The 24,992-nt window shown below is 38.5% G+C and overlaps 1 protein-coding gene across 1 annotated transcript in view; it reads right to left on the bottom strand.

Moving 5' to 3' along the window:
* Nucleotides 1-3,179: 3,179 nt before the first annotated feature.
* Nucleotides 3,180-24,992, bottom strand: part of mapkapk2a (MAPK activated protein kinase 2a) — a 31,287-nt gene continuing 9,474 nt past the window's right edge. Inside the window, exons 2-10 of the mRNA XM_084928099.1 lie at nt 15,779-15,918; nt 9,976-10,040; nt 9,691-9,770; nt 9,429-9,555; nt 9,245-9,320; nt 9,027-9,151; nt 6,222-6,307; nt 5,988-6,068; nt 3,180-4,998 (exon numbers count right to left, since the gene is read on the bottom strand). Of these exons, the coding sequence (XP_084784225.1) occupies nt 4,855-4,998; nt 5,988-6,068; nt 6,222-6,307; nt 9,027-9,151; nt 9,245-9,320; nt 9,429-9,555; nt 9,691-9,770; nt 9,976-10,040; nt 15,779-15,918 (924 nt within the window). The 3' untranslated portion in view covers nt 3,180-4,854. The remainder of the gene's footprint in view (nt 4,999-5,987; nt 6,069-6,221; nt 6,308-9,026; nt 9,152-9,244; nt 9,321-9,428; nt 9,556-9,690; nt 9,771-9,975; nt 10,041-15,778; nt 15,919-24,992) is intronic.

Here is a 24,992-nt window from a genome sequence, read left to right as displayed (position 1 = left end):
AATTAAAATATCTGTTCCTTGGGCAAATGAAATACGGCTGTGTGGAATCTTTGAAAATTAAGTTTCATGGTGTTTTCAGTGAATAGAACATTTTCACAGATGCATGCGTGTCTGATTTTGTTGACGGAAATATAAACAAAAAAAGTCTTTCACTCATCTGTTTCATAGATCACGTGTATAGGAAAGTAACAAACAGTGCACACAGACGCATGTGTTCCCCACCCTGGAAAAAAAAACATTTATTCAGAGGTTTCGGTACTCGATCACGAGGCAATTAATCAAAGGGAAGGTACCTCTTATAAGACTGGTTCTAAGGCTGCAAGTGCATATTGAAAGTTCAGTCAGTTTGCAGCTACACTATATGGACAAAAACGGTCACCTTCACATTGCACCTACAGGAGGTTTTATGGCATCCCATCCTAAATCCGTAGGCAGAGCAACTATGATGTCTTCCGCTCTTCTGGGAAGGCTTTCTATGACATTTTGGAATGTGTCTCTGGGAATGATTGCCCACCACCCAACAGTGGTGTTGGACAAGAGGCTTGACTTGCAATTTGATGGGGTTAAGGGAGGTCAGGGTTCTGTACAGGCCAGTCAGATTATTCCACACCAAACTCATACTTTTTTTTTTTTTTTTTTAATTAATAGAAAAACAAAGTCTGTTTAGAAATCATGAAGCTATGTGAGGAAACAAAAGCATCTTCAAGAAGAAAAGGAAACAGCAGTCAGATGTCAAATAGACCAGCTATGATTCATTATTTAGAATAATTAAGATTCAGCATGTTTGCAAAGAATATTTCTACACACACATGCACCAAATTTAAAACCTTCAGAGACTGACACCCTTTAGATAGAACGTGACACACTCAATTATGAGTCATTATGAGTTTTCAATACATCAAACTTGGAAAAAAAAGGTCATTAGCCCACCTTCTTGGCATGACACGATGAGTAAAAGGACACCGTGCATGACATGTCACTTTGTAGGCACAGTACGGATATTCTTCCTGGCAACCTTTCTGCATTGTTCACTGGAAAGACATCGATGTGAGCTCTGATCATGTTGTGATGGATTTCGCAAACACAACAATATTATCAGCAGTTCCCCACACATTGCACAACTGGGTACTTGCTGAAAAAGGACATAACCATATTAGGTTATGTTCTGCAAATGACAAAAGTGCCACACATAAAGCATGTGGTTGTCACAGTACGATCCTATTCTACTATAACTAGTCACTGTATAACTGCATATAAGATGAATATCACAGTGTTTCATGGCAGAATATTAGCATAAAAAACTGTTAATAATAACAATAACTATTATGACTTATTATTATTACTATTATTAATATTAATGAGGCATCTGATAGCTACCAAATTCATTTTGTAGCACCACAATGAGCCTAAACATGCAGCCTCATTCACAGAGAACAATCTTGAAAAACAATCCAGCAACAGGCGGTCTGACTGCCATCAGCTCAGATCTCAGCACCATAGTCTGAGAATTACAGAGGAGCCACTGAGAACCTAAATTCATAAGCTGTTCTCCAAAATAATTTATTTATTAAAGCTTGAAACCAAAGAAAAAGCAGCTTTTCTTAAAAAAAAAAAAAAAGAAAAAACAAGTTCTTTGGGTAGCGACTGAGAAATCAAAAGCCATCCATTGTATTATTTCTAGAAAGGCCCCTCACTTTGCTTTCCAGTATTTATAACTTGCACTATACTAAATGTATAGTGACACTTCCTTGTGCAACTCAGCTTCAAAGATCAAAACATGTTTCTCCAAGAAGCACACCTTTGTTACAGGGACCTAAAGAAAATTTATCAGAAAAACATAATCAAAGCAACCGCGCTAACCACAACATGCACGCTGGGCTGTTCTTGACAGTAAGATGATGTGGATTTCCATCACATGTGAAAGATAAGCCACTGTACATGCTAAACTGAAAACACAAGGATTCCATTTCATGTCTGGTTTACTCTGTGCTGTGGGTTTCTTGCTGAGGTAATGTGCCGCATCTACGGCTCTACTGTCTGCAGCAGGTCAAGTCAGAGCCGGCACGTACAAGAGGATGTGTGTTTGTGTGTGAGAATCAGGATGGCATGCCACTTCAAAGAACTGAGCTGTGTGTCACCAGCTCAGCTGAGAAGTCTCCATCCTCTACATTTCCCCACACCTTTTAAAAACAGTGAACACAACAATAACATATTGGAGGCCAACTTGCTGACAGTTTCCAGACCAGGAAAAATTCTTTAATCACTTGTTTTTAAATTGATGAGGGGGAAAAAAAACAAGCATCTAAACCAACTTCCTCTGATCGCATTTATCACAAATCACATCAGCTGCTGAGAATATTACTTTAGAAAACATGTACATATAGTGATGACATTTTACAATGCTGCTCATCTCTACCCACCCAGACCGCAGAAAGAGACCGGGGACCCATCTTTTGTGAAAAGCATGCTGAGTGGGCGCCCTAAGGTTCTGGTGCATTTGTAGTGAGGGGGTAGAATCTCCACAGGACTACTATCACAAGGGACTCCCCTGGGGCCCAATTTACCCCCTCTCTCACTTACCTGGCAGAGACACACGTCTTACAGAGATGACTGTGGGTTTCGTCACACTCAGAGCTGGAAGCTCAAAGTCTACAGTTGCCTTGCACCTGAACCATATGCACTAGCGGGAAACTGCTCTAAACACCCCACTGTTGGCAAATGTCTGTGTTGACTCAATGCCACTGTGCTGTTTTGCTACGCAAATGCGTATATTCCAGGAGTCACTCATTCTAGCAGGGATGATACAAACTGGTCACGAGTTGAGTCTGTGCACTTCGGCTGAAAGCCACAATTCCCAAATCGACACAAGAACCTGAATCATAACCGACAAGTGTTTCAGTTGAAAAATTCCCTGAATCTGGAGGCATAGGTCAAATATGAGGAAGATATTTTATATATATATATTTTCCCCGTATTTACTGAATTTCATAAAATTTCAGTTATACAACAAAACAGACTTGAAGTGCAAGACTTTCAGTTTTACTTTGAGGGCACCGGAAAGGGGTTTTAGAGCTCAAAGTCTTGGCTTTGTGATGAGATCTTGAATCCATACTATACAGAAACACAGGCATTCACACACAGATCCTGTTTTTTTCTTTAAAAAAAGAGATAAGAGAAAGTTGGTGTTTTATGGTTGTTGTTGTTTTTTTAATCCAAAGCTGAAGCAGACAAATGTACGGGAGCTGAACAGATTCCAAGACACATCTGTGTTTCCACTACAAAAATGTGTTGAGAGGGACAAAAAATAAAAAATAAACATTGTCACAAACATTTCATGAATATTTTTCCTGTAAGAAATTTCTAGGTGCGATGTGACAGGTAAAGTGGAAGTGATCTTACAAAGTGAAGTGGCCTAAACTGACAAAATTATACAATAATATTCCCATGATTCCCAAAGTGAGCTGGGAAGTGTCCTGTTGCATTAACAAAACACTACAGAAGGAGAGACCATTATACTTTCTCTGAATGTGATGACAGCTTGCTGGTGGTAAATCAGACTGTGCACAAGGATGAGGAGCAGCTATTTCTAACCTATCAGTTTCCGAGGAATTGTGAAGAACTGACAGATGATAATGGAACTGCACTAGATTAGTCAAGTTGAGTATATCCTGACTAACCCTGGTGCAACCAACAGTAACTGGAAATGACCAGTGTGCCCTCTGTACTCCCAAGGGGATGCTACTGCTTACATAAAACATGAGAACACTCCCTACAGTTGCTCAACATCTCTTCAACACATCTACAAACAGAAATCACTCGTAATTTGATGACAAAAAACATCTGCATAGCATTAACCTGAAATATAATCTGGCAACGTTTTAAATTCTGAAGCAAAACATTGGTAAAAGCTTGAACCAAATGGTAAGTTTGAGTTAAAAGCCATTTGCTGATTTAGCAGTACTCATTAAGGCCTATGCTAAAACGTTTATAGAATTCATAAAAAGTACAGTATAGGCTGCCTCCAACTCTCCTATGAGCTACATGCAGGAGAAAGACGGGCCAGTTTCTGTATTTTAAGCTGGCTTCCTTCTCTGCCCTAAAATTGTGTACCTGAAAAACAAGCGTAGATAAAGATAGGAGAGAGGGGCCACGAGTGAGGTGCTCTGTCAGAACGGCCCCTGTGTGAGTGCATAGGCCTGTGTTCAACATTCACAAAGACAAACTGAACCTGACACACACTCCGAGTCCCGGGAATCAGCAGCTTACTTCCAGCTGATTCCAACAATCGAGGACAGAGTCTTTACATTCCACTTGTCAGTTCAAAATACATCTGCTTATTTTGCATGTAAGAAAAACTAAACCTTCCCTTGTGTGTCTGTGTTTTTTTGTTTTTTCATTTTTGGGATTTAGCCATCAGAGTTAACATTCAAAGGTTTGGGGCTTGAGCTGGAGCAGGCTTGTGGGGGGTGTAAAATAACTACTGCTAATGCCAAGGCGTACATCTCCTATTCCAACATTAGAGCCCCTGTGAGTACACAACCTGATATTTAGGAAAGAAGAGGCAAGAGGATGTGTCAGTTCCCCATTCTCCCCTTTTCTAAATTTCATAATCTCTTCAGTGGTGTAAAAACACAGATCAACATCCCCTCTGCTGTTGCAGAGCGATGAGTTGTTAAAATGGTAGAGTAATAAAAACAAACACTCTTACAAAACATTACAATTTGTCATGAAAAATAAAACACTGAGAAAAAAAAAAGAAAGAAAAATCCATGCAACCCGACTCACGTGTCGACAAATTATTGCTTCCTTTTCACAACCTGTGTTTGTATGTGAAGGCAGGCATGCATGCATCTTTCAGTGAGCAGCAGGTGTAGCCACGGCGTTATTTGCCTTCTTCCTCCTTTTCATTAGCAGTGGATTGGTCGAGTCCTCGATGGTCTTAATTCTGATTTGCTCGTAGTCGACCCTCATTGTTGCCAAGGCACTAGTCATTTCTTCCTGTTAAATTGAGAAACAAAACAACGCCATTAGTTTTATTTACTTATCAAAATCTGTGGTTTTAATGGGAGACATACATTTAAACTATTTGGTTTATCAAATAAGCAAAGCAGGTGCCAGTGCCTGGCATGCACTTGATGTGAAGCCACTACTGGGAGTTTTTAATTTTTAAATCCAACACAGACAAAATACCCTCACACCAGATTTTGATATTTAATCCATTCAAATTACCAGAGACCAACAAGCTACTGATAACTTCATCTGTTTTACTTGGTGAGCCTGTTGCAAACACACTCAAGTAGAAATAATAGATTAATAAACAAAAATCATGACATGATTCCAAAAGTTGATTTGTTTTTCCTTTTAGGTAGACTACTCGTTTTCTACACACTGCCCTAGATCCACACGCTGGGTTGGTAAAGCTGCTCAGTCTCAATGACAACATTGCAATTTTTTTTCTTGTTAAAGTTTCCGTTCACATGAATGAAAACTAATGTGATTAATATAACTATTTTCACCAGACACTGTGTTAGAGGAAGAGAAGAAGAAAAAAAAAAAAAATACAGTTCCGCTGAAGCTTGTGGTTACACCGGTTCAGGTAGCACAGATGTTCCAGTATATTAGCTGCAAGCATTCCCAGTGCAGCACATCAAGTAGTCGTAACACTTTGCTTACACAAGAAACTTGCAGTTTGTGTTTTCAGATTCATAAATAAATGACAAAAAAATACAACTTTCCATGTTTAATTCTGGATTCTGATATCCATGAGCTATTTAAAATGTTTTCTTGGAACACAATTTATTTTTGCACGGAAAAAAATCCCCCAAAAACTCTTAAATGTAAATGGATTTTTGCACTTATCAAACAACTGAAACCGCAACAGGTAGTAGGTGTCAACTTTCACATTAAGTAATTTTTCTATTTGACTATTTGTCACCATAAAAGCTGACAACATATGGATGGTGCAAAGATAAGCAGGCATCTTTTACCTTGACTTCCTCCCATGCGTCCTTCTCTTCCATCAGAACCCGGCTGGTGTGAAGGGGGGTCTGGGGAACCTCCATTGATTGCTTTAGGATGACACACAGAGGCAAATTCATTCTTACTTAAATATATAGATTATGGTGAAAAACAGTCATGATTTTAACCAAAGGGGGTAAATAAAAGATTAAATAAATAAAATTTAGTAAGCTGTTTAAGCAGAAGTTAACTTGCGTGCTTACATTGATCCAGGGATGATTCATGAACTCTGTGATGGTCAACCTTTGGGTGGGCTCAGTCTTTAGAAGAGTCATAATCAGCTGTTTCGCTGCAAAAATAATTTATTATATTAATAAAAATAAAAGAGACATTTGTATGAAATCACCCTTTGTATGTATTTACAAATCTGATTTAAGGAAATGAATCAAAAAGAATGTTTTGTAGACAATTATGTCAGACTGAAATTGACTCTTAAAATCCAAAATAACTGTATCCACTTGGACATTTGAGTAATGTGATCTCAGCAACCTTTGACTTTCAAACCTAATTAGCATTTTGAATGTCTGTTTGTTCTAGATGTAATGATATAATCACAGTTCAGGGAGAGTCCGTAGTATCCCATATTTGAAAAGGTTTCCAAATTATTCATGTTCTTAACCAGGCTACGCACTGGAAAAGTCACCAGTCCAAATGGTTAATTTAAGATCACCAATAACTTGTGTCAGCAAGCCAGAGTGCCCAGAGACGACATGCAAACTCCACACAGCAAAGACCCAGGCAACCACAAGGTTCAAATCTTTTTAATGTGGTACAATAGTGCTAAGCACCTCTGTCGCTTATTTCCTAAATTAGGTTATGTGAATTGAAAAAAAAAAAAAAAGTGTGTAAGATTTGGTATGATGGTAATACTTTGGCTGCCTTAACCAAAACACTGTAAACACTAGAGCTCATCTTTCTTTGATATACTGCTTTGTCTGTTTTGTGGTTAAAAAGAAAAAAACCCACTCTGAAGTAGACGACTTTATCATCAGTAAATACTGCACTGCTTCTTGAGTAATGCATTACAGTAAGTACAACCCATCAGTCGACAACTTCCACAAAAACTAGAGTCATTTTACAAGGTATAGAGAGCAACAACAGCTTGCATTTTCTCTTTTAAACAAAAATCCATCACAGAATAAATGCATCACTTTCAATTGCAGAAAATGTGAACGACAGTAAAGGATGTGAAACACATCAAGTTTCTATTTTTTGATAATAAAGTAAAGACCAGTCTGATTGTCATATTTAGGTGAAATCTTTTATAAAGACTTGAAAGTGATACTATTATGAAATTTCTTGTTTAGAAATAAGGCACCTCCATAGCTCCATTTTACATATAGATACACCACCAGTCACAAGTGTGGACACCGTCTCATTTAATGTTTTTTTTTCTTTACTTTTACTACTTTCTACAGTAGATACATACTGAAGACATCAAATATATGAAACAAAATACATGGAATTTTGTAACAAAGAAAACATTGTTGAATAACTTTTAGTTTAGATTCCTGAAAATAGCGACCCTTTGCTTTGTTGACAGTGCTACAAACTCTTGGCCTTCTCTCAATGAGCTTTATGATGTTGTCACGTGAAATGGTTTTCACTTCACATGTGTGCCTTGTCGGGGTTCTTGCCTTCTTAATGGGCTCGGGACCCTCAGCTGTGTTGCGCAGGCAAGGTTTGTACACAGCTGACAGCCCTATTTGACAACTGTTAGAATTCATATTAAGAACCAATCAGCTACGTAAAGACAGTCCATCATTACTTAAAGAACTGAAGGTCAGTCAGTCTGGAAAATTGCTACAATTTTGAATGTGTCCCTAAGTGCAGTCGCAAAAACCATCAAACGCTAGAGTGAAAGTGGCTCGCATGAGGAGCGCTCCAGGAAAGGAAGACCAAGGGTCACCTCTGCTGCTGAGCATAAAGTCGTCCGAGTCACCAGCCTCAGAAATTCCAAGTTAACAGCACCTCAAATTAGAGCCCAGATAAATGCACAGAGTTCCAGTTGCAGACATACCTCTACATCAACTGTTTAGAGGAGACTGTGCGAATCAGGCATTTATGGTCAAGAAACTACTACTTTAAAAAAAAAAAAAAAAAAAAGAAAGAAAGAAAGAAACAAGCAGAAGAGATTTGTTTGGGCCAAGAAACAAAAGGAATGGACATTAGACCAGTGGAAATCCATGCTTTAGTCCAAATTTGATATCTTTGGATCTACTTGCCATGTCTTTGTGTGACACAGAAAAGGTGAACGGATGTCTCTACATCCATGGTTCCCACCGTGAAGCATGAAGGAGGTGGTGTGATGGTGGGGGTTCTCTGCTGGTGACACTGTTGGGGATTTATTCAAAAGTGAAGGCACACACTGAAGCAGCATGGCTACCACTGCATCCTCCAGCAACATGCCATCCCATCGGGTTTGCGTTTAGTAGGACCATCATTTATTTTTCAACAGGACAATGACCCCAAACACACCTTCAGGCAGTGTAAGGGCTATCAGAAGGAGAGTGATGGAGTGCTGCGCCAAAAGGCCTGGCTAGAAAGTCACCTGACCTAAACCCAATTGAGATGGTTTGGGATAAGATGGACCACAAAGTGAAGGGAAAAAGGCCAACAAGTGCTCAGCATATCTGGGAACTCCTTCAAGACTGTTGGAAAACCATTTCAGGTGACGACCTCATGAAGCTCATCGAGAGAATGCCAAGAGGTGTGCAAAGCAGTAATCAAAGCGAAGGGTGCATATTTTGAATAATGTAAAATATAAAACACGTTTTGAGTTATTTCATATTTTTGTGTTCACTACATAATTCCATATGTGTTCATTCATAGTTTTGATACTTTCAGTCAGAATCTACAATGTAAATAGTCATGAAAATAAAGAAAAACCATTTAATGAGAAGGTGTGTCCAAACCTTTGACTGGTAGAGGAAATATTACAAGTCCATATAAAGTTAAATAAATTAGTTTCGACATTGCATTAGCAAAGTCTATTTTTATGATCTTACCTTCCTCTGATACATCACACCATTCAGGGTTGGGAAACTCATATTGACCATTTCTGATCCTCTTCTTCATCCCAGGAGAGATGGCTAGACCATGGTTAGAATAAAACGGAGGATATCCACACAGCCTGTGGAAGGTGTAAAACATCATTATATGCTTCCATATTGAATGTGACATCTATAACAAAAGGATTAGAGGGAGGAAAAAAACAAGAACTTACAAGATATACATAATGACACCCAACGACCACATGTCACATGACTTGTCATATTTCTCTGGGCCGAGAACCTCTGGAGCTGTATGCCATAAGGAAGAAAAGAAGGAAAAGGCAAGAGAGGGATGTTTTTAACTAGTTATCAATGAGAGCAGCTGTAATGTAGTAATAAACACAAACCGGTTCTTACCAACATAGTAGGGCGTGTAGCAAGGAGTAGCTAAAGAGTTAAGTGAGGTGGTCTCCTTGGCAAAACCAAAGTCTGTGAGCTTGAGCAGGGCACGGGGTCTCTTTGAGGAATACAGTAAATTCTCTGGCTGCAGATAGTATTCAGGAATCCAGCATAAAGATAAGATTACAACATTAGTAACTTTACGTCATCCTCAGTTTAAAGAAAAATGAAGTTTATTTCTTATGAATAAGTATGATAAGGCAATGCAAAGAGCACGTACCTTGACATCTCTGTGGGCGATGTTGATTGCGTGTAGAAATTGTATAGCCTCACCTATGCTCTTCATGATGTGAGAAGCCTCTGAAGTGATGAGACAGTTCAGTGTTTTAACAGATTTTAAGTGACTGTGACAGCAAATGTCAAGCGTCACAAATGGAGACTGTGGCATGTATTTAGCTGGTATCAGAATGCATATGTCTTTATGATTAATCAAATCTTCTACATAATCACATCATAAAGCATAGTAAGAAATGCTGGGATTTTTAGGGCAATATAGGTTTATTACCCCTCTCTGTGAAGGCCTGGTCTCCTCTGGACTGGATTCGATTAAAAAGCTCGCCACCATCCATGCTAAAAAAAAGAAAAAAAAAAGCCTTATGTCAGTAAATACACGTGCTTTACAGTCTTCTATGTTTGATTCCAGGTTATTGCATGTACAGCGTGATACCCTACCAGATGTCCAAACAAACAATTATGGTGGCTTGTTGCAATGATACCAATAGAGACACAGAGGAAATTGCTCTCACTGGGACAAAATTAAAATGAGAGAAAAACTCTGGTAAATTAACTGCAGTGCGAAAACACATTAAAACACATGTCCTCTGAAACATATGGGGGGGTAGCACAAAAGCTAAAATAGCTGTCAGGATGTGGGGTTTGGTGTGTGCCCTAGTTGTAGGAAATACAGCACACCATTCGAGCCGTTTCAAAGCAAAGAGGATGCTCTCTTCCTCTGCCTTGTAGAGGTGGTCTGCGGTCTGTTGGTTGACCAACAAAAGTGTGCGAAACCAATAAAATGACTTTTTCCTCACACCTTTTGCAAACTAATCTAATCCGCCATCTGTAAGGTATTTAAATCTTACAGTTACTTCCTTCTTCCATGAATGTAACTAGTTCATCTTGTATACCACAAAGTGTGCACGGCAACAATTCAAATTTGCATGGTTTTTTTAAGTTAGTTCAAGTAAATTTACGATACAAATTACTACTATTTTACTGGCAATCTACTAGGTCCAGCTAGAGTCTGTGAAAGACACAGAAGTAGGTTGCTATGGTCTTTTACACACTTCTAGTATGACTAACAGACAGATTGCCGGTTGATTGAGCTCCTGCTTCCCTGTGTTGCGCAAATGTTAAAGACTGCTCTAAACAGAATGTTAATGTGTTCAACGTAGCTGATAAACTAGGTCTTTAAATGCCCCCTTTATGGTTCCAAAAACGTGTTATGCAGAATACTTTTATGTATGAACCATCTTGAAAGTATCTATATTTATATTGTAGTCAGATTTAGTAAAATACTGCTTACACATCCATGGCCCCTCATCACATTATGATAACACACAGGAACACCCCACACTATGTATTACCAATGAGGCGCAGACATATGCATGTGAAAAGACTTGAAGAAAAGGTCGATGTAAGCAGATGCTGACCACTGGTAAACTAATGAATGTTAGCCTGAATTTAAATGAGTATGAGAAACTCGCACTTAGCATGCTTGATGTTAAGTTTCATTTAATCTCATTGCACACGGTATGACTGTGAGAGTTTCAGGTAGAATCATCAACGTCAATTTGGTATCCGAGTGTGTCTAATGGTATATGGCAGTGTGCGTATGTATAGCAAGCAAGCAAGATCCGGGGACGCCACGGGACAGGGCTTCTAAACCACAGCACACTTCGAACTTCTTTAAATTAATCATTCACATTTTGCATACTGAAAAATGGGCAGCAGTTTGATTGAACTCATTTTGATTAAAAAAAAGTGTGAGAGATCAACATGTTAAACTGCCAGTTCTGAGGTGATCCAGCCATTATTCAAACTTATCTTATACTTTTGCACTGCAAGCAGTAGGGTTCATCAATGTAAATGCATCTATTGAAGCATCTGTTCTGCTGAGAATTCACACTTCTTTTAATATTTTCAAAAGCTCAGAGGAATTGCACATTTTACACCATAACAGCAGCAAACTGTAACACACTTGTTAAGCTACAGTCTTTCACATGTACATGTGGAGGGTACAGTGTTATAAAACTGGATTTTTTAAGCTGATTTTCTCAATGAATATATCATAAAGGCAAGTTTGTATTTGCTCTAAGGATCTAAAACTCTAATAACAGAGTGTAATACTAAGAACAAAGTTTCTAGCAATCGGGAGTGGTAGTAGCAACTGTGGTTAGCACTCTGAAATTAAAGAAATCCCATAACCACAATGCCATACGGTTCAAACCACCAAGTTTGTGCTGAAGGTTGTACAAATAACATGTTTATCCAGCAGTTCCAGACAGACTTCCGCTTCCAGTTTGTCATGCAGGAGAGATGACCAGCACCGAATTTCCAAAATTATGTTGCGGACCTGACATATTCACATGTTGGGTTTTTACACAACACGGGAGAAAACAAAAATGTAGGTCATCACACTGACTCAGTTACTCAGCATATCTAGAAAAGAGAAATGCCTGACTATGTTTCTCTCTGTCCACAGGTGATTTTCTAGGAATCATTTTAGCTTCATCAGAAAACTTCATTGGCGTTTCATGCCTAGCACATTTTCTCAAGGAAATGAGTCATCAGCGGCGCCATTTTTTCGCATGTCAGTGTGTAGGCAGATCGGTCCACTAACGCCGACGACTACAAATTGAAACCGCAAACCTAATGAGTGCACGTGTTTGAAGTTGGTAGTGGGGGATGGGGGGAGGGTGGTTTAAAATGCTTCAAGTGGAACTACAAAAGCAAGGAAATTGTACCAATGTCATTTAGAAGAAATGGGTCATTTCAAAGGTTGTACACAAGTGATTTACAATAACTAACCTGGCAGAAATTTGCTTAGAGCAACAGAGAGGTCGAGATGAGTATCACTTCACCTTTGTTCTAGGTAATCTTACCTTACCTACCTTACCAATTCTAGAAACTGAAAACTATATAACAAATGAAAATTTCACTCGATTTATGGTTTGGCATAATAGCCCGTAGATGAGAAATACTTAAAGATGAGTAGGCTTATGTATTTTAAAACAAAGATAAATTTACGTTTAGGATTAAAGAAAAAAAAGCTGCTCACCAACACTTTGATTGTTCCCAACAAATCCTGTCAATCCTGTTACATATCGAACACATTGTTACCACTCTAATTTAAGCTTGCTTACAACCTTCTGAAAAGTTTATATTTTCCTCCACCATTTAAGCGTTTTTTAATGAAGACATATAAAGAAGAAAGTATCATTAATGAAAAATGTAATCCATAAGTACTTGCTCTTTAATAAAGTATTAACTTTAATTTATCTCTACCTAATCCTCAGTTTTGCATTTGAGCACAATGGCAGCCACCGACTGTGTCCAGGTCTGGGTCAGCCCTTTTGCATTCAATACAATACTCTACTTAAATACTAGAAGTTCCTCCAAACTTTGAGCTTGATTTGTGCTTACATTAGGGCCGGGCGATATGGCCTAAAATCCATATCGCGGTATAATTTGAAGCATGTGCGGTAACGATATATATCACGATATATTCTTTTCTTCTGTATAACGTATTTTCCACACTATAAGGCACACTTAAAATCCTTTAATTTTCTCAAAAATCGAGAGTGTGCCTTATGTATGAATTCTGGTTGTGCTTACTGACCTCGAACCGATTTTGGCGTGCAGAAATCTGTTAAAAAATGTTTTAGTACAACTTTGGTAAGCCGCACTGCTTGATGGATTGTCAGAGCATTACGGCTGCCGTAGTGAGGAGCTTCGCGGAGTAATCTGGGTCCAAAACTCCGTCCCTTCAGATCCCAAAGTCAAACGAACACTGAAAGTTAAAAACGGTCTAAATTCTTTCATCTTTAATAAAATCATCAGCATTGCTGCTTTAACAGGTGTAACAATTAAGTTTAACATCCAGGCATCCATGAAAACAATATTTATTAAATTTAACGGAGTTACAAGTTAACAGGAAGTTAGCTCGCTAGTTTCCACCTAAACCTGACATACCATGTTCTGACAGATTTTTGAAACTAATTCAAACGTACAGCTCTGCTACCACTTCCAACATAAATGAAGACAGAAAACTAAACAGCAGTGGTGTTTGCAGGGTTACTGAAGTTGGACTACCTGGTATATAATGTTGTGCTACATGATTGCTAGCGACACAGCTATGTTAGCACAACATTAGCACAGTGAAGCTGGAGGATGAACGCCAACTTTTTTTCCACTCGATAAAAGTTAACGTGAGGGATTCTGGTGGTTAGGGACAAATGCAATCGCATAGCAGGATGCTATACACAGGCCAAACTTCAGTCAGGAGAACAACTGAGATTATTCATCCACAATACGAGGTTAGTTATTAATATACTGCAACAACATGGGAATAGAACAGCTGCGAGAAAATTCAACATTAATGAATCAATGTTACGGAAGTGGAGGAAGCGCAGTTTTTGGCTTTCCCCATATTTCAAAAGTGCTTCATCACTTTGCTATGACTGTCGCCCGGCATAATTTGCAGATGATAATGGTTGTAGCTGCTGCGATGCTTTCGACCAAAACAGGCGCAGCTTGATGACATCATCAACACGCGCTATCGCGGTATAGTCAAAATCTCTATCGTTGGCCAAATTTATATAGTTTCTATCGTATGTCGTTTATATTGCCCACCCCTAGCTTATATTGTTTTTTCTTCACAGTTCAGTCTTTTAGGTTATGATCTAATTGTTCTTCAGAAAAAGGTAAGTGCATTCAGAGTGCATCAGGAAGTTACCTTTCTTCCATGATCAGTGAAAGTGGTAAATATGCTTGCCTACTGGTCTGCATGCAGCTAGCTAGCACCAAAGATCCTTATTCAAAGTAATATGCAGAGAACGTATGACTATGTCAAGTGGTTAGATGCTCATTCTGCATGGTCGGGCAGGTCGAGGGGGAACCAAGTCGACTGGGAAATGCATGGGTTCTTCCACCTGACGATTTTGATTTTGACTCTGAAGGGGAAGCCCCCCCCCGAAAAAGTATCCAGAGAGTTAACACGTTTTCCAGCTCTTAGCCAGAGCACTATCAAATTCAAATCGAATTACTGCCCTGTTGCAGTCTTCTGAAAAGCTACAGTAAAACCCATCAATACCTGTTTGTTTGTCTGTGTGCACCAAGTTCAACAGTTTCTTGTACACTTGTGCATACAATGACAATGACGCTCATCTAATCTTAGCTGGCATCATGCTTGCATCTTTAGCAGTAATAACATAATTTTCTGCATGACTCCAGTCTTACAGAAAACAATTCAGTATGATATTGAGGAACACATTGTTGTTGAGGAACGTCTTTACAAGGTTGCTTCAAGTTCATTGAGGTTTGTGGGTATTGTGTTTATGCACAGTTCTCTTAAGGTAAAGCCAAAGCATTTCAATCATGCAGAGGTCCTAACTTTCACTGGGACGTTGCAATTTTCCTATTTTCCTCCCAAGAGTTTCTGCTGTAGATTTGCTATGATACTTGGGGTCATTTTTTTCTTGCATGACTCAATTTGGGCAAATGGTCACACATTTGGGTGCCACGGTAACATGGTGGTGACTCTATGTCTTAACTTAAATCTGAGCAGGTTTATTTCAATATAAAATGATACAACTGAGAAACAGTTTGTGCAAAAGAACTCAGGCAAGTAATTTTGCAACAGTACATTTTTAAAAAAGACAGTGACGACAGAGAAATGGGATATTTAGCTACTATAAACAAAACTGAAGGCAGACACACAAGGATCAACTGAATGTGGCAGCAGTAAAGGCATGGGAAAGAATCTGAAGGGAAACATAGCATTTAGTCATGGCCATGAGTTCTAAACTTAAAGAACGAGAAAAAGCATTACTAAAATCCAATTAATTACAATGAACCTCAAATTCAGAATTTTATTAGGTTGTTCATTGAGTCTCTGACTTTTTTGATAATGTATACAAATTGCTGTGTATCAAACTGTCAGTGGAACAATTCTGACTGATTCAAAATCTACTTGGACAGTGTACAGAGTCAAATCTGTAAAGCCTGTGTCACTGTCTAATTACTTATAGACCCAACTGCACATTTTCAGTGGGGGGGGGGGGGGCACCCCAAAACTGTATACTCACCATTCCATAACAATAAGCAGACACTTTTTGCCCTGATAGAGGTTCTCATAAACATCGATGATACGCACAATGTGGTCACAAGGTGATGCCCTCCAGTGAAGCTCCACTTCCCTGCGGGCTTTGGCGCAATCCTGTAGCATCTGAGTAGAACCACAAAGAGGGACATTGAGGTTAATAAAAATCTAAAATGTACAAGATAAAAGAAATTGACAGGCTTTAGGAAGAAACTGAAGTCCATGTTATATTAAAATTATCAGGTGTATATTGAAGTTTGTTTGTTTTTTTAAATTGGAGTAGAGAATAAAAAGTTTGAATTTGCAGACCAACTGAATGCCTCCAATTCACATCAATACCAACCATTACGAGTGCAGTGCTGCCATCAGGTGACAAAAATCATGAACCATTCCATTTTCCATTCATGTGAAAGTGGCACCCTCTGTTGGTTACACCTGGTCAATGCACCATTCAACATTATAAGCCACTGAAACAATATACAGTAAATGCAATGGACTGGAATCTATAACATACCTAGGAGTCTCATTCAACCAGTAATACACAATCATGCAATGCCTTTAACTCTACCTAAGCACTTTGCCTAACATTCAAAGACACTCCGATGGATTCATGGAGGGCAACTTGGGGTTCAGTAAAATGCCCAAGGATAGTTCAACACATGGACAGGAGGAGCTAGGGATCAATCAACTGACCTTGGTAGACGACATGCACATTCAGCTGGTATGTAATATTCTGTTTATTCTATTATTCAATACTGCTACATTATGATCACATGTAATTAAACTTAGCAAAGAGTGTAAATGTAAGTTAAAGGAAAGGGTCAAGGTGTTATGACCCTGCCCATTGCAAATAACACATTAAAATGCCTACGAGATTGACACAGGAAACCAGCCGATTCTGTTACGCTAGTAAAAATAGTTCCTTAGACAAATAAGGACCTGAAGGTCTAAAATATAAGCTGCTGCCTTTCTTAAATAGCAAATAAAGGAAAATAGATTAAGTATACCAAGCAGGAAAACATAAACTACACTTTTCAAAATGTCTCTAGAGAATTGTTTGTTTTTTAACTCAGTTGCACTGCTGATAGAAGTGCATGACTACATGTTTTTATTTACAAATTTAATTAAAAGGTAATTAATGTAGCCCCACAACCTTAAAATATCTTTGTCAGTCCACGGAAAGAATTCTGCCATGTAGCTTAGCCAATGAGCCGCCGTCTGTTTATTTTGTTGTGTATTACATTCCAGCTCTACCCACAACACACACACACACACACACACACACAATTAGTGGGCTTAGTTCCAGCTGGAGTGTCCAGTCTGTTGGCTGAGTGTCATTAGATTTAGATACATGATAACCTCGTTCCCTTGAAACACCAGGTCACACAAGAAATTAAACAGAGTGTTAAAAAACAGTTTCAGTCATATCATCTATACCCTACCTTTAGAAAGCATTCTGTCCTTATCATACAATGAAAGTAAATTCTTATCTGCCTTATGTACAAACTTTTTTCAACCTTTAGTCAGACCATCAGTAACATCAGTCTAAATAATGTTTTATCTGGATTGCAGTTCAAAAACAGCATTAGTATTAAATGCTGCCGACCCAAATCAGTAATAGCTCCGAGTTAGATTTTTCAACAAATCACCACCTAAGGGTACATTTAAAAAAAACACAATTTTAACATGACAAAATACACTTAACCATGTACAGGCTATTAGACTAATGTCAGTGACAGTGCTGCATCAGATGATCTGGTATCCATAATTGTCTAACTTAACCCAAACTGAGACTGTTAGGTTGAACTGGACTATGCTGACCACATGAGGGAACCACCTAAAGGAATTTGGAAAGAAATTCCAGGCAACTATCATGAAGCTGGCCAAGAGAATGCTAAGTATGCACGAGCTCATTATCAGTATAAGGGGCAGATGTGCGAGGAATTGAAAATTCCACTTTTCCACTACACTTTTTGCTTCCTACACATATCCAAATGCTTTATGTTTTGTTTTAATGTCACCACTGCTTTCCAGTGGGAAAACTGGGAAAAACAAAAGAGTCAATGTGTCAAAACCTTTCACTGGAATGTCCCTGCATGGTACAAAACAGATGGATTGTTAAGGTGAGAATCAAATGTCTTAGGGCTCACTGACCATTAAAAAGTGACAGTGTTACCCAGGAGGAGTATGGTGTGATGTATGAGTCCACTTTATCTCAATACTGAACTCACAGCACAGTTCAACCACCCTTTGCAACAGAACAAACAAGGGTGGGTCTTACTTCCTTCGTCAAAAAAGGAACGAGTCTATGGATACACACAGGCATGAAGGGAACAGAGGCTTCTGTGACATAACAGTTGATATTTTGTGCACATTTTATGAATCAATTAAAAAAATGGATTTTGAAAATTAAAAATCCACGGTGCAGCATGGCACATTATTACATGTCCTTCATCCTGACAGCAGGCTGTACAATCTACACATTTGAAATTAAAAAAAAAAAAAATTAACGAAATACAAAAAATAAAAGCTAGCTCACTGCTGGTTTACTTCAGTTGTGAGAGACTATGCATAATAACACGACCGTCACAGGAGGAAGAGATCCACTGTATCAGAATTAGTCAGCAGCCAGTTTCTACCTGGAGTCCGGGAAGGCGGGAACAATAGGTAATATAAACTACAAACATACCCCAGCTCCTAGATACAAATAAAATGGCACAAACAAACATACACAAAAAACAAAAAACAGCCCAATACCCTAAACACGTAAAAAAAGGACATATACACATATATGCTCCCCATTCAGTATATAAAATTACTATAGACCATTTTATAATACATCTGGCATATTTAACAAATTAGTGTTGCTGTCTTGTCTTTGTGTCTCTTCATGTAGGCATTTGGCTATGAAGAGTGAATGATTTTGGGTATGCAACCTTCAAAGGCAGGCTTACAAAAACAGTACACAGCCAGACGGTGATGATGCTATGCGTAGGTCAAATGCTGTTGAAAGCAGAGTTCAGTACAAAGGGGAAGAGGTGCAAAAAAAAAAAAAAAAAAAGAGAGAGAGATAAAAGATCAAAAAAGCAGCCTAAAACACAGACAGCTGCTGCAGTAGACAGACCAAGTCAACTCCCTTAGTTCAGTACATTCTGTGACTCAATTAATTTCCGAATACACTGTAATATCTCTCTGGACAGAACAAATACAATAACAAAGTGTGAGTTACACTGGGAACACGTTAGTGCACCAGCTGTTTTCCATCAGTAAGAGTATGCTAATGGAGTAGGCCTTTAAAAACTGCAATAGTTATTTACATGAAATGTGTTCATTTTAAACTCTAAAACACTAAATATTTTAAATATCGGTCACAACCTGGGACTCACCCTGTAAGGGGAAACAACAAAACAGTCCGATATTGTGGCAATGTTTTTAAATTTGGTATTATTTATTTCTAGATATTAGCCCTCTGGTCTTTTGTTCACCCTCACTAATAATAGTTAACACTAGAAAGAGAGCAAGACTTGCACAGTTTTTGTGACTGAGAATGACTGAATTATTGTTACACGGACTATTATGCTATTATTATTATTATTATGTTGTCCAATTGTAAAAGCACAATTTAATTAAAGACTGGTGTGTATGCATGTACTGGAAACAAAACTAATGTATGAAACACTCACACCACTTCTTTAAGTATATGGGCACAGATGAACATACTCCTGTCACCTTTCAGCTGATGCATTACTGCATTGCAAACCCCCTCCAATCTGCTGAAGCTTGACCGAAGCTTGTGGAGAGAAGGAGGGATATGTGGAAGACAGATGGGCACACAATACACTTCCTTTAGCCGGCACAAAAGCTCCCCTGCCCAGAGCAGGACAGTGGGAGGTGGGATGGGGTTACGCTAAAGGAAGTAACCATCCTCCACCTGCTATTCCTGAGCCAAGGAAAAGCCCAGGGCTGATTAGAGTGAGGGTAGTAGAGTAGTGAAATTCAGTGGTGAGGTTATAGGTTAAGCTAGGCTCAATTAGAAAAACAAAAAGGGTTAAACAACACTGTAGCAGTAGACTTGCTTCTGTATGTGACTTTTTCCTTTTGTGGGCTCAGTGAAGCACCAAACATGTTTGTGTGTTAATAGGACATGATCTGATTAAAGACATCTGTTAAGTCTCAAAATACGATCACATCTGTTGTTGTGTGTCTGCACACTTTCATGAAATCATGTTTTGCACATCTATGAAATTAGATTCATACATCTGTACGTTTACTAACATTTCAATAAGCAGTCTCCAATACTACTGTTTAATACAGATACAAAGGAGTACAATTTTGCAGCCAGTACAATAAAAAGTTCATTTCTTCAGCTAAATACAAACAGAATTTTATAGAGTGACTGCATGTCAAGACAAAGCAAAGATCCAAATTCACCCTGCACAGTGCAAATTAGACATCCATGGGTGAATACTGTCTGTAGTTGGGTGAAATGTCTGTACATAGAGAGATATACAGAGGTAAGAGTAAGATGGGCTGATTGAGAGCGAAAACAAAGGCCCCAAATTCCCGGTGAGTTCTATAGGTCTGTCACTCTGAGCTAGAAAACACATAAAAAAATAATAATGCAGCTTGTTCATGCGTAGCCCTGTGACGGACAGACAATCTGTCCAAGATGTGCTCTGCCTCTGGTCCTGTGACAGCTGGTTAAAGCTAACATTTGCACAGAACATACTGTTTGTGGCAAGTAAACACAGTTTTCAACTGTGGCACTTAAGGTGAGAATTTGTTTAATTTAAAAAACAAAATCTACGTTTTGAATGTCTCACCAGTGACCAAACAGCACTGTGAAGTTCTGTCAATAATAATGAATGTGAACCTAGCAGGACAGATAGCTTTCAGCATTTCAATTCATGAAAAAAAAAAACAAGTGGCTTGCTAAAATAAGGAAATGAGACAGGACTATGTCTCTATGACAAAAAACACCAAGTTGTCTCACTTCCCAATATAGACTGGAAGATGATGGAGGGTTTTTTTTTTTGTTTGTTTGTTTTAAATAGAAGCAGCTGAGTTGGGACAGATGAAAACAGTTTCAGGCAGTGGATGGAATTATTATAGAAGTGAAATAGTGAAACAGACTAATGACATTTAGCAACATTTTGACTCTAACCCTTCCTTTTAGCTAGCCTCAGTACCGCCTCCCTTTGGCCACCCTGTGATTCATTGTGTAAATCCCCACCTGCACTTGTGGCTTTACTATATAAATACAAGAAAAGTGGCGTGTTATCAAGTGCTTTCAAATGACAGCAGGCCAACAATGTGACCAGTGCCCGGTTAGTCACAGGTGTGAGTGTGTGAGAGTGTTTTCAGACAGACAAACTAAGATGTTTAGCAGGACAAGTTCCCAGAACAGTTAAGCTATAAGGAAGTTCCACTCTTTTGCATATTAAGGATCCTTAAGAGTTCAGCAGTTTTATTTTGTTTCACAATTTTAAGCTGTAAAGTTGCACAACAGCAACTTTTGCTTTTAAATGACTATAACTAGCTTCAAATCTGTGAATTACTAGAGTGTTGTGTCACAACTGACACAAAAGCAACAGATATATGTGATATGTTGCATGAATGAACTCTGAGCAAGAGAAACCACTCACTTCCCGTTACTGTTAACACCATTCAGCACTATTTAACCATGCTGCTTCCATATTAGGAACTGATCATAAGACCCGAGCAGAAAATAATACATGAAGAAAGAACAAAAAAGCGAAGATGAATACATAAAATATGCCTAATTATGTTACATGAACAAACTAAGAACTTGCAAGTACGCAGAAACAGGGGCTAATTTAGTTTCACAAAGTACTGCATCAACTTGGAAATTACTCTGTCACATCTACAGTTGCCTACCTACATCTGGGACCATCTTTCACAACCACAATACCACATCCTTCCAAAAGCACTTCCCTCCACAGAAAGAGATGCAAGAAAAAGACATGGTCAGTATGTGTGGGTGGTTTCAGTTGAATTTTAGTTATTTATTCACAGGGGCCACATTCACAAAGAAGAGATGCACCATACCTCATTTATCTACTAGTCAAGCAACATCTACATCTTTGGGTGGTTACTACACTCGATCACAGACAACATAACTGATTAAATCATATTAGGCCAAAGAAGCTTAAACCCCTGAGATGTTTATGAGGCTTGAGCTAATCTCTTTGTTTGTGGCAAATGTCAAACACATTTTTGGGGGTAAATATGCCACCATTCTGACAGCAATAAAGATTTAAATAATGCTATGATACAGATCCCACTTGTCACTGAGCCTGTGACCTTCAGACTAAACACAAAACAAGCACAAAGAGTAGACAATCGTCTTTCTTCTTTAACCTCCTGGCGTCTACATATGTGGAGATCACATTTTGGGTTGTCTAGACCAAAATGCCAATAACTAGTGAGTAACAAAACCCCAACAGGTTTTGTTTCAGCGTCATACCTATGATCTGCGTCATTGTAGCTACTGACTAAGTAATAAGTAAACAGTTGGCTCTCTGCCCACAGATAAAAGGTACATATACACACAGAGTTATAACATCAAGTCAGTTCATTTTATTCTTGCTGTCCAGACATTCCCCTTTTCCTTTCACTCTTTAAAAATGAAAAACATTACTTTCAGTTTCACACTACCTTCAAAGCAGAGTTTCAGTGGATCAATGTGCCTGTTAGCGAAATGATGTGTTCTAAGAGTGAAAAACATTTTTAGCCAGAAGTTTGGTACATCTGGTATCTGATGGCAAAATAAAAAGAATACTTTTAGAGATTTAAGGATTAAATTATTGAGTAATACATTCTGTTTAACTCACTTTCCACAGCAAATCAGTGATGACTAAATGTATGCTGAAAGCAGGGGGATTTCAATCTTGCTTAAGCAGGTAATCAGATGCATAATGGAAACACGAGTAGCTCATCATCAAGCAATGAAAAGAGAGAGAGGAGATGCCAAACTCATAGGGGAAAATCATAAGGGTAGAGAAATAACTCAAAGGAGACCAAAGGAGAACCTCTTCCTTCCTCCCCGTCCTTCCTTTTCCTGCCATCTCATGATTAACGCGTGAGCAGTTTTTCCTCCATCAGTGATAATACTTAATCAGACCCCGTACCAGCATAAAGTCACAAGAAATTATGATGTTAGACTTTTTGTTAGCCGTTTCAAAAAACACTACTTTTAAAGCACCATTTAGACAGGTTTCCTCTGCTCTGTAGTCCAAGTGAAATTGTGGAAATGCAAACCACAAAAACACACATTTAAACTGCCTAAGATCACCACTTCCTCTTTTCTTAAACAGACCTTGACACGTGTTTACTTCACTTGAATAAGTCAAGCATTTTATTTCCTTTTTACCTCAGAAGGGACAACTGTTGGAACAACTCTGAAAATGTGACCAGAGGATTTAGTTTCTCTGTCTACCGTCATTTTCACACAATGTCAAGAGAATCAGTTTGGGATATTGCTCAAAGTTGCTTTTTCTGATGCAGAAAGAGGAAGCTTGCCTCTCACTACAAGAAATACTGCAATACACAGACAATGTCCAAGTGACAGTTACCTGCACTACTCACACATGGCCACATCACGCTGACTTCATACTAGGAAGCTGACAATTTAGAGACGGAAAGCATTAGGAATAAAATTCAGTTCATGTGGAAAGTGCTTAAACACCTTAATAATGCACAGTACAGGGAGTTCCTTTCCAGATACGAACAAACTTCAGAGGGATATCTTCTTTTGAAAACATACTGTTAATTTCACATTTGTGGGTCAATATTATGCGAACATCCTAGTCTAGTGAAAATACTTGACTACAGCAAGATGCCTGCTTTCTTCCAAAACAGAAAATATAGTTATAATAATATATGATAGACCCACACAGAATAAATAAATTATAAAAGCCATTGGTGATGTATTAATTCCAGAAATCGCTACAGTTTCCAAAATATCTCTGCTCATTCTAAGCCCATATAGTCTAGAAGGCCTAAAGCCCTCTCAGCCTTGTTCTGCATTCCCTTTTATGGTTTTGTTAGTTTGTTAGTGTTCATCTATCATTTATTTGTCTTTATTTGATTAATATACAAACTGTAGCCAACTACAATCACATAACACTAAAGTATGTCACTAAAATAACCCTTCTGTCAACCAAACAGGCTTCACTGTAAACTTCACTTCCAGCTGGAACACAGTTCAGTCATAATGTATAACAAGCCTATATAAACAGGCACAATCCTCTGTGATCTAAAAAATAAATGTACCCGGCTAGATCCTACAGGTTTAAACCTCTAAAGTGCCTGCTGTATTCAGCCTCTTTAGTTACTGTGAGGACACCACTGAAATTGCACAGCAAGGAGTCCTGACACTGAAGTCCATTTTTTACCACACATTAGAGAAAGAGAAAAAAAAAATGATAGCAGTAAAACTGAAAAACCGTGTAGCATTCTGGCATCGAGCAAGTCTTTAAACTAATGAATGCCTTATCGCATTAGGACTGTATGGAGGCATTTCATTTTCTTATCTGTGTCATGTAACAACTTCACAAATAAAACCCTTTGTGTTTCGATTAAAATGTGACATTGAATTTAAGCGCTTCCAATAACCTGCTTGCTTGTCAGCATTAAAATGCAGGCATTGTAAGACAACACCTGCAGTGCTTCACACCTTGTAAGGGTTCGCCTGTGTTACGACACTTTAAAGATAAACCAATTCGTGCCCGTTTTACGGTACAGCAGATGCATCCATTAGGTATTTGCCTATGGAGAGGTACTGTCAATGTATACAAACATGGGGGCAAATACCAGTTGGCTAAAAAGTGGGCCGAAATAGGGAAGGGTACAACAGGCTTCTCCTATTCCAGTGACCTCCAGAACGAAGCCTGTTGCTTCCATCAACAAACAAAATTGCAATTTGATAAGCAAAGACAGTGACTGCAGTGGACACAATTCATAGTTTTTAAACACTTGTTCTCACTTCTTCTCTTTTTATGCTATAATTCACCCTTTTCAACACCACAAGCACAAGTAGCCTGCGGACCCGGTTGCACCACATATTTTGAACACTGCCTCGAAGAAACGCTCAAACAAGGACACACAACACTGTCTCCCACAAAAGTCAAGAAGTCAAAGCTAGTGTTTCTGTGTGACAAACTATATTAATCACAATA

This window comes from Perissodus microlepis, chromosome 5 (assembly GCF_051167445.1).
Source record: "Perissodus microlepis isolate ML-2025 ecotype Zambia chromosome 5, ASM5116744v1, whole genome shotgun sequence".
In the NCBI taxonomy this organism is placed as follows: domain Eukaryota; kingdom Metazoa; phylum Chordata; class Actinopteri; order Cichliformes; family Cichlidae; genus Perissodus; species Perissodus microlepis.
Note: the sequence above shows the minus strand (reverse complement) of the source record. Positions and strands in the feature narration are given on the sequence as shown.